At 43.8% G+C, this 10738-nt stretch overlaps 1 protein-coding gene across 1 annotated transcript; it reads right to left on the reverse strand.

Annotated features, from left to right (window-relative positions):
- Positions 1-8931: 8931 nt before the first annotated feature.
- On the reverse strand, positions 8932-9849 carry LOC130041300 (26S proteasome non-ATPase regulatory subunit 8-like). Its single transcript, XM_056133361.1, has one exon. It carries the CDS (start codon positions 9796-9798, stop codon positions 8932-8934), a length of 867 nt encoding a protein of 288 aa, XP_055989336.1. The 5' UTR covers positions 9799-9849.
- Between the last annotated feature and the right edge of the window lie 889 nt (positions 9850-10738).

Here is a 10738-nt window from a genome sequence, read left to right on the forward strand (position 1 = left end):
TGAGATATTTAAATTTGTAAGAATGTTATATTTTACAAAAATAAAAAAGAACTCTGATTCAACATAAATGGCAGTGCATATATAAAATTAAGCTCCCTGTAGTTTATTTTAGATACATTATACAACATTTTATAACTAAGATGTCATTGTCAAACCCCAGACGACAAGAGACTGAAATTGTATGATGTACAAATGTCTTATATGCTTGTGAATATTGATATGTGTACTCTCAACTTTGCCACTTGATTTTAAAATTATTGCTGTATTTTTACACTGTCATTATCAACTTTTGTTAATCTGCCTAGAGATGGAAGTTAGATATGAGATTGAGGGGAAAAGAAAAGCTGAGAGGAGTTTATAGACCATGGTCATTAAAAGTTGATGGAATCCAGATTTTTTTTCAGGCTATATAGAGATTTGGGAATGTTTGGTTTATACCATCGTGGTCAATTCATTCATAAACTGGGTAAATTATTGCACTGTAGCCTGTGAATTTTCCCAAATTATGAGTTAAGAGGAACTGATATTCTGCTTCAACGTACACATAAGAATCAGTATGTTTTTAAGTATGCCAAACTGGAACTGATCACCAATTTGGAGATCTGTAGTAACAGGCAATATTAAACTAATACCCCAGAGCTCTCAGCATCAGCATTACTGTGTTGTATTCTGAAACCCCTATAGAAAGAATAGTACTTGAATGAAAAATGGCTTTGGTTTTAGAAGTGGCCTTCTGAGCACAACCTGTCAAGTCCGGTGCTCGAGGGGCCTGTGTGAGCTGTGACATATCTTTATAACCTGAAGCAGAGACAGCAGTGAGGCAATTTTGCTGATATATGGAGGCTTAATGGTTTCAATATTGTCATTCTGAGTTATGAAGCTTTTCCAAGGCTGATGGTGGTGTAATGTGTGATGGCACAAGAGGAAGTTGAGGTGGGGAAAAGTGAGGGGGACCGGTGGTAAATCAGGGAGCCCACTCTGCATATAGGAGAGCTGGGTTTGGCCCTAGAAGGCATGTTTTTCTTATAGTATATAGAAATCTTTCTGGAAAAGAATTATTAAACCACAGAGAACAAATAGAAAATGGCCCAAGGATCACTTGGAAGTTAATGGGTGCATGGAAGATGGTTGTATGGTTTTATGGGATGCCAAAGTAGAATGTATAGTTTGCTAGATTTCCTTGTATTCTGTTTATAAATACAGTAATAGAACATGGTTATTTTTTGACAAAATAAAAAATAAATTAGTAATTTCACAATATAAACAAATATTGTTTCATTGTGTTAGAGTTAATACAATGTTACATACTAAATTATATCTCAGTAAAAAGCAGAAATCGAAAAAATAAGACTGCATGCCTTGAATTTTTCTATTATGATTATTGCTTTGAGCCACACTTAGCAGTGCTCTGGGCTTATTACTGGCTCTGTGCTCAGGAATCACACCTGACAAGCCCAGGGTACCAGGGATTGAACCCAGGTCAACCATGTGCAAGGCAAGTGTCTTACTCACTGTCCACTGTATTATCGTTTAATTTTAAAGATAATGTCAAGGGAAATTTTGGGCATATACATATGTCAAATGCCTCCAAGTTCCTACGCAACTTCCAGAGTCAGTAGACCAATAACTGACTCTATAGATACCACATATATTCCTTCCCGGAGTCCCTTGGAGGGGAGCGGGTTGAGCTTTCCTCCCCGCCCCGGCCAGGGCTACGGCAGCCGGAGACCTCCAGGACCAGCCACCACCATGCTGAGACCACTCTCCGCACACCTGAAGGTACTGGCAGAGGGACAAAGCCACGCGGGTTCCGGGGCCGAGACCTCCAAGCCTACTCGAATTGGAGTCGAGCATCTTCCACCCAGATCCTCCAAATTCCAGTAGGCGGGGGTCACACCCACCACCTGGCCCCCTGGCGCCGTGTAATCCCATCAGCGGCCAAGACTCAGAGACTATAAAATCCAGATCCCGGACGAGAGCAGTGCAGTCTCTGCCCCCGCGCCTCGGTGTTCCTTCCCGGAGTCCCTTGGAGGGGAGCGGGTTGAGCTTTCCTCCCCGCCCCGGCCAGGGCTACGGCAGCCGGAGACCTCCAGGACCAGCCACCACCATGCTGAGACCACTCTCCGCACACCTGAAGGTACTGGCAGAGGGACAAAGCCACGCAGGTTCCGGGGCCGAGACCTCCAAGCCTACTCGAATTGGAGTCGAGCATCTTCCACCCAGATCCTCCAAATTCCAGTAGGCGGGGGTCACACCCACCACCTGGCCCCCTGGCGCCGTGTAATCCCATCAGCGGCCAAGACTCAGAGACTATAAAATCCAGATCCCGGACGAGAGCAGTGCAGTCTCTGCCCCCGCGCCTCGGTGTTCCTTCCCGGAGTCCCTTGGAGGGGAGCGGGTTGAGCTTTCCTCCCCGCCCCGGCCAGGGCTACGGCAGCCGGAGACCTCCAGGACCAGCCACCACCATGCTGAGACCACTCTCCGCACACCTGAAGGTACTGGCAGAGGGACAAAGCCACGCGGGTTCCGGGGCCGAGACCTCCAAGCCTACTCGAATTGGAGTCGAGCATCTTCCACCCAGATCCTCCAAATTCCAGTAGGCGGGGGTCACACCCACCACCTGGCCCCCTGGCGCCGTGTAATCCCATCAGCGGCCAAGACTCAGAGACTATAAAATCCAGATCCCGGACGAGAGCAGTGCAGTCTCTGCCCCCGCGCCTCGGTGTTCCTTCCCGGAGTCCCTTGGAGGGGAGCGGGTTGAGCTTTCCTCCCCGCCCCGGCCAGGGCTACGGCAGCCGGAGACCTCCAGGACCAGCCACCACCATGCTGAGACCACTCTCCGCACACCTGAAGGTACTGGCAGAGGGACAAAGCCACGCGGGTTCCGGGGCCGAGACCTCCAAGCCTACTCGAATTGGAGTCGAGCATCTTCCACCCAGATCCTCCAAATTCCAGTAGGCGGGGGTCACACCCACCACCTGGCCCCCTGGCGCCGTGTAATCCCATCAGCGGCCAAGACTCAGAGACTATAAAATCCAGATCCCGGAACCGCGCGGCCGCTTTTGCGGCCGCGCGACATCTTATTATCTCATTCCTACTTTGGACAAACTTGCAGGCTGTCGAATGTAGCCTGCCCACAGGGCAGAGTCTGGCAAACTCCCCGTGGCCTACCAAATATGCCAAATACCAGTAACAATGATGGGTCTCATTCTCCTAAAGAGCCCTGAATATAATCTCAGGGCTAGGATGAAAGAGACGTTACTGGGGCCTGCTCGAGGCAATCGACGATTAACAGGATGATGAAATGAAAAATGAAATGAAAATAGATACCACATCAACTTGGAGTCTGAGTTAGAAGTCTTAAATTTGAAAAATTCCTCTCCAATTTATATTCTACAATTTAATCCTATTGCCCAGATTCCCTTTTGGAATTTTTCTCTACTATCATTTTATTTCCATTGGGAAGTAAATATTTCTATTCCATTAAAATTAAAGGCCCTCCCGTTGATCATCAATTTGCTCGAGCGGGCCCAGTAACATCTCCATTGGAGACTTTGTTGTTACTGTGTCTGGCATATTGAATACGTCACGGGGAGCTTGCCAGGCTCTGCTGTGCAGGCAAGATATTCTCGGTAGCTTGCTGGGCTCTTTGAGACGGGTGGAGAAATCGAACTTTGGTCGGCCATGTTGGCTGTGTGCAAGGCAAACGCCCTACCCGCGGTGCTATCGCTCCAGCCTATATTTCTTTTTTTTTTTTTGCTATTCCATATTTCTTTTTTTTCTATTCCATATTTCTATTTTTCTATTTCCATATTCCATATTTCTATTCTATTTTCTATTTTCTATTTATTTTCTATTTCCATATTCCATATTTCTATTTTCAATTTTCTATTTATTATTTCTATTTATTTTCTATTTCCATATTCCATATTTCATATTCCATATTCCATATTTCTGTTCCATATTCCATATTTTTTTTCTATTCCATATATTTTTTTTTTGCTTTTTGGGGTCACACCCGGTGATGCACAGGGGTTACTCCTGGCTTTGCACTCAGGAATTACCCCTGGCAGTGCTCAGGGGACCATATGGGATGCTGCGAATCGAACCTGGGTCAGCTGCGTGCAAGGCAAATGCCCTACTCAGTGTGCTATCACTCCAGCTCCTCCATATTTCTTTTTTCCTTTTTGTTTTTCTATACTTTGATTTCTGCCACAGAATCCATCTCTAAATTCTCAATATCTGAACATCTGAGTCTAGATTTTCAACATAAATCTATGTTCCACTTATCATTGGTTTCCAGAAATTTGGGGGAAAGATTTTGTGTTTACTATGAGCATAAGTTTAGGTTTAATATTCTGAACATATTCTGAAAACACCAAAGCTTGAGTAAAGGGTTATAAAGCCTTATTTCATGTGTTTCTTTTATACTTAATTATAAATATTTTATAATACTTATTATGGAAATTCATATATGAAGAATAGGAACATATACAAGTCTCAAATTTATCCTTACATATCTCACATTTTAGATTGACATAACAGAAGCATTAAAATAATGATCTTACAAAGTATGCTAATCTTCATTTAACAGATAACGATTCTAGCCCATAGAGTGAGTAAGAAACTTTATTTTCTCATTTATTTATTTATTTATTTATTTATTTATTGTGGTGCCAGGACTTATGGATACAAGGCCTAAACTTTACCACTGAATCCCAGCACCAGCCCTGAGAGGGTGAGAAACTTTATGTAGCTCACTCAGCAAGCAATGGTAGTGATGGTCTTCAATATTAGAGTTCCTTCCCCTAAAATGTATTACCCTTATATATGTTCCCTTTAACAAGGTAAAAATTGATGTGCATGAACAATAGTGATGCTCAGTGGAATAAATAATAAGGATTTCTTGTGGAAATATTTCTGTGGCTGGGTATGGTAAGAGGACACTTTGGGCAGAGATTGAATCAAGAATCAGAGCCATCATTTTTTAACTGGGGGCTGTATGTCTCCCCTATAATCCCCAGGATATTCCAAGGGGAGAAATAAAAGTTGAATAAATGGGGAAACCACAGAAAATAGTAGGACACCAACAATGGAAGAATAAAGGTGTGAAGGGGACAATCACTTGTAAAATTTTGTTAACAAAATGATTTAAACTTTTAAGATGTGGCTAGTAAAAGGGAAAGAGTTGCCAGTTTACCTGTAGGAGGACTGGCATGAGCCTCAGAATCCTGGAATGCACTGGAGGTATCCTTGAGGCTTAAAGGGTGCTCTTGTAGGTATACTTTAATCCCATCTAAATGCCAGCTGAGAAGACGAAAGCAAGAATATTCCCAGGGATAAGCTAAAGCCATGACTTATCCCCATGGGGTGCCATCACTCAATGCCCAGATCTCCTCCAGGAAGAATCAACCCAGTTTTCTTCTCCTCCAATGCCATATTCTTAATCGTTAGTGGAAGACAAAGTTTGTGAATGTCAAACAGTTCTGGATGTCAAGCAGTGTGCTTTCTACTGAAACAAGTTCTGGGACCTAGCTGTTGCCTTAGGGTTTGAATAATTAATAGGCTTATGGTGTCTTTGACTTTATAGTTCCCTTAAAAACATTTCAAGCTTTTCATCTATCTATATGCTTCTTATCCAGAGCCAAAGATCTTAACTACAACAGAATTAGCCCTAGAATTGCTGTCTCCCAGCCAAGAGCTTGTGCTCTGATGTCTCCCAGGTTCCAATTCTACACTACCTGTAATCCAGTCTTGCTACTTTCATCTTCCTAACCACCAAGAGAAGCAGCACTGTTGTTATTCTGATTGCACAGGTGGTGAAACTGATTCTTAGCAAAGTTAATATATGAGAAAGAAATGAGCAGAGGATGTCAGAATTCTTCTTCCTTTCTACGTCAGACTGGAATATGGCACAGGAGTTCTCCAGTGCATCTCCAGGTACATTCCACACAGTCCTTGCACATTCTTTATCAGTCATATCTTTTGTAAAATTTCTTCCTCTGTCCTTCGCCTGGGAATCACAAAAGCCTAAGCAGTAAGTGCCAGGAGTCCAATATCTGGATCCTTCATTTTGAAAGTTTGATCAGTTATGTGTGAAGCCCCACAGACTGCTCCTGCCCCACTGTGCTGTCAGAAGCAAGGGGAATAAATCCCCTCTCTGCCCAGCAGTAATAAGCTCATGCCTTCAAGCATGAAATTTGATTAGCACTTTTATCTCAGTCATATCACTTGGACTGTTATTATAGGTCATAAAATTTGCTGAGTCCCACCCACCCAACCCCCTGTCAGTGTGACCCTGGTATAGGACTCAGTGACCTCCAGAAAACAGGAGCAGGGCTTACTTCCTGCTAATAGTGGAACTTTGTTGCGTTCACTTCTATGAACTTGCATATATAAGCCAAGGTAATGCTGCCAGAAAAGGGAGTTCACGTTATAGGGAAAACTAAAGATTACAGATATTGAATTTTGCAATTTTAGAGAAAGCAGAGTATGTACCAAACATGTGTTACTGCATTTATAGCGCAAAGTCTGTTCCAAATCATAGAAGAGTCGCATTTCCACTTTAAAAAATGAGTTGAAAGTCTGTATCTAGAAATTGAAATTTATAGTGATTTCCCAAACTGATTTGCAAGTTGGAGTATTCTAATGAATGCTTGATGTTAAAAACACATATTTAGGTCCTATAGCAGACCATTTGCATATGAATTCATATTTCTCAGAATTCAGCTCAGGACTGCAGTTGCCATCCTATTGGATAAGTGTTCTGGGATGTACTGCTGTAGTGAAGCTAATTGGGTCTGTCTTTACTTACAATCCCTGAAGATCTGATAAATCTGGGATTAGGTACTCTGGTTTCAGGATGCCTTTTAGAACCATTAAAACTTTAGTAAAGAGAGGACTTTCCTCCAAGCTTTCATGGAGTTGGGCATGGGCTATCTCTCCCTATCTCCCTGCACATTCCAGAAGCCTCAGCAGTCATGCCCATGAACCACCTCTGGTGCCAAGTAAACTCATTAACCAGCCATGATACAGAAACTCATAAATAAATCTTGAAAGAGATCAACAAGTTTCAGAGATGCTTCAGACCCCATACCAGGCTGAGTTGTCCTGGGTACCAAAGTCACCATGCAGTTAAAAATTTAACTCCAGCTGTATCACCCCATTCAAAATTTTGGAATTCCTGGAGTGAGCACATTCAAAGCTGCGCGACATCTCAAACTCTACATCAGAGATAAACCAGGAGTAACACATTGGATGAGACATAAAGTAGAAGGCAACCAATTTCAATTAACAAAATATAAATACCCAAGGCTTAACCTGTAACCACATGCATGCTAGTAATTTCCTTTACAGGGGCTAAATGGCTCCATGGTGAGATATAATAATCTTCAAACACTTTCTAAGAAAACACTTTTTGATCATTTTTAGCAAATTATTTATAACAAGAAATATAAAATAAGTTATTCAGGGCCTGCCTGCCATAGGGGCAGTCTTGAAGGGTGGTAGGGAAAATTGAAAATAATGGTGGTGGAAAGGTGAAATATTGGGGATAGAATACTGGTGTGACAAATCATCATAAACAAGGCAAGCTGGAGTGAGAGCACAGCAGGTAGGGCATTTGCCTTGCACGTAGCCGACCTGGGTTTGATTCTTCCACCCCTCTCAGAAAGCCCAGCAAGCTCCCTGTGACATATTCTTTGTGCCAAAAACACTAACAACAAGTCTCACAATGGAGACGTTACTGGTGCCCACTTGAGCAAATCGATGAACAACAGGAGGACAGTGCTACAGTCCAGTGCAAAACATGCAAATTTTAAAAACGAGAGAGAGAGAGAGAGAGAGAGAGAGAGAGAGAGAGAGAGAGCGAGCGAACTTTTTGTTTTGGTTTGATTTTATTGTTTTGTTTTTATTGTTGTTGGTTCTGGGAATAGAACTTATGTCCCCACCCATTCTCTACACTGAACTACATCCACAGGGTAGGAAAGAAAGTCAGTACGTTTTTGGAGAATGCACACTACCAAGGACAGGGACAGTAAGTCAGAGTAAAGTCAAAACACAGGCCTTGGACGTGACCCAACTGGAGTTTGATCCTTGGTACTCCATATGGTCCCCTGAGCTTCACTAGTAGTAATCCCTGAGGGCAAATCCAGGAACAAGCCCTGAGTCCCAGTGAGTGTGAGCCCCCTAGAAAAAAAATTTTTTTGCTTGTTTTTTCTTTGTTTTGAAGGAATAATTGATTTGTTCGGGTTACAAAGTCTATCAGAAAACTGTACCGTCAATACATTCTTCTAGTCTCTAGTTTGCTGAGTTACATAATGCTGCAATTAGATCAAACATTCTTAGTTTTACTAAAATTATGTTTATCATTTTCTCTTTTTATGCTTATGGTATAGATTTTATATTTTTTCATGTTGTCCTTGCATTATTTTGTGTAAATAATTGAAATGAGATAGATGTCAAAGTTAAATCTTTCTCATTAACTTTTTCCATTAACTAGTTTCAGCATCAGAATTTAGAAAGGCAATGCTTCTTCACTGATTTTCAATGATTTTTTTCTTGTAAATTAAATGATGACACATATATGGACCATTTCTGATTTCTCTACCTTTCCCTATTAATCTACATTTACAACCATACTATACTATTCTAGTATTCCAATGCTCTAGTGTTGTAATGCCTTGAAATTTAGAAATTACCGCCCTCTTGAGGATGCATTTTGAGAATTATTTTTCAATATTAAGGTTGATTTTTTAATATTGTCTTGATCATTTAAGATTTGAATTTTCAAAATGTAACCATCTTGTCACTTTCCAAAAAAATAATGTTGTAATTTTGACAGTGGATTGAATTTCCACATCAATTTGGGAAAAACTGGTAATATTAAGCTTCTCATTCAATGTACATGCAATGCTTATCTCTTTATTTAGATCAGTTTTGATTTCTCAGCTGCCGCGCGTACTCGATCACCTGCTTGGCCAGTTCTGTGGAGGGGATGGTCGTGTCTTCCGGCTTCTGCTGCTGGCTGGCAAAGCTGTAGTAGTTGTTGAGGCCCAGGACCCACCCGCGCTTCTTGGCGTAGTCTGTCATCTTTTTAGGGGTACTGAAGAAGAGGATGCGGGTGGCTTCAGTGAAGAGGATTTTCTCGTAGGCTTTCTCGATGCACCCCGCAATCTCATCCCTGATGGTGTCAAGCAGGATGTCGATGAAGAAGGTATAGCTCTCAGCTGGGATGTTGCCTTTGGCCAGGAACACCTTGTTGTAGCTCCCCTCCATCAGGTACTGCTCAAGGGACACGGGATGCTTGATGTACACATTGGTCTGGATGTCCTTGGCAGGCAGCCGCTCCAGCTCCGTGTGGAATTCAGCCACCCGGTTCTGGGACAGCAGGAAGAGGAGGTTGAGGCCCAAGAGCTGGTGCATGTAGGCCGACTCAGGAAGCTGATCCTTGTAGTCAAAGTAGTAGCACTTGAGCTGAGCCATGTAGCGCTCGAAGGACGGGATATCTTTGCGGAGGATGCTCCACTGGGCTCCGATCTCCAGGATGTCACGAGCCAGAATGAGCTGCTGTCTGGTCAGTTTGGTCCCAGTGGTTGGCAGGAAATTGAGTTCCAGGAGAACCAGCTTGAGACGGCCCAGCTCTTCGCCGCATTTGCTAAGATTGGGGCTTTTACGGTTCCACTCGCCCTTGAGCTGCTCGTACATGCCGGCCGCTGCCTGCAAAACGGCGCCCGAGGCCGCCGCCGCGGGCCCGGACCCCGAGAGGCCCGTGGCCCCGTTCACCGCCGCCGCCGCCATCTTCCGTGATGCGGCAAACCGCCGGCCCCACTTACGGCAGCAACGCCGCCGGACGCTCATTGAGGTTTCTCGGGAGTTCAAGATGCCGCTCTGCTTAACGTTCATTGATTTAAAGAAGGCCTTTGATTCTGTTGAGACGGAAGCGGTCATTGAAGCCCTAGCCAATCAGGGCATTCAAGCCCAATACATCAGGATCCTCCGTGAGCTGTATTGCGGATTCACTACCAGGATCTCACCATTCTACAAAGAAGTGATCGTTGATGTCAAGAGAGGGGTGCGGCAGGGTGATACCATTTCACCAAAACTCTTCAGTGCCACCCTCGAGAACATCATGCGACGACTGGAATGGGAAGGAATGGGAGTGAAGATAGATGGTCGGCAACTACACCACCTCCGCTTTGCTGATGACATTGTTTTAATAACACCAAACATCAGCCAAGCGGCACAAATGCTGGCCGACTTTGACCGTGAGTGTGGAAAGGTAGGACTACAGCTGAATCTTACGAAGACAATGTTTATGAGAAACAGCCTTGTTCCTGACGCCCCATTCGCTCTCAATGGAACGACCATCTCCGAATGCAACAGCTATGTGTACCTAGGTCGAGAGGTCAACATGACAAATGACCTGGCACCCGAGCTGCGCAGGAGGAAGAGAGCGGCTTGGAACGCCTTCAAGAACGTCGAAGAAATAGCTAAGAGGACAAAGAACCTCCGGCTCCGGGCACATCTCTTTGATTCCACTGTTCTTCCTGCATTAACATATGCCTCAGAGACCTGGGCCCTACGCAAACAAGATGAGAACGCCATTCAGGTCTCCCAAAGAAGAATAGAAAGAGCTATGCTTGGAATATCACGTTTCACTCAAATGAGAGAACGAATCCGGAGTTCTGACATCCGTCGACGATCAAGGATCAGGGACGCTGTCTCATTTGCCAAGGTG

This window comes from Sorex fumeus, unplaced genomic scaffold, assembly GCF_029834395.1.
Source record: "Sorex fumeus unplaced genomic scaffold, SorFum_2.1 ptg000098l, whole genome shotgun sequence".
NCBI classification, from domain to species: domain Eukaryota; kingdom Metazoa; phylum Chordata; class Mammalia; order Eulipotyphla; family Soricidae; genus Sorex; species Sorex fumeus.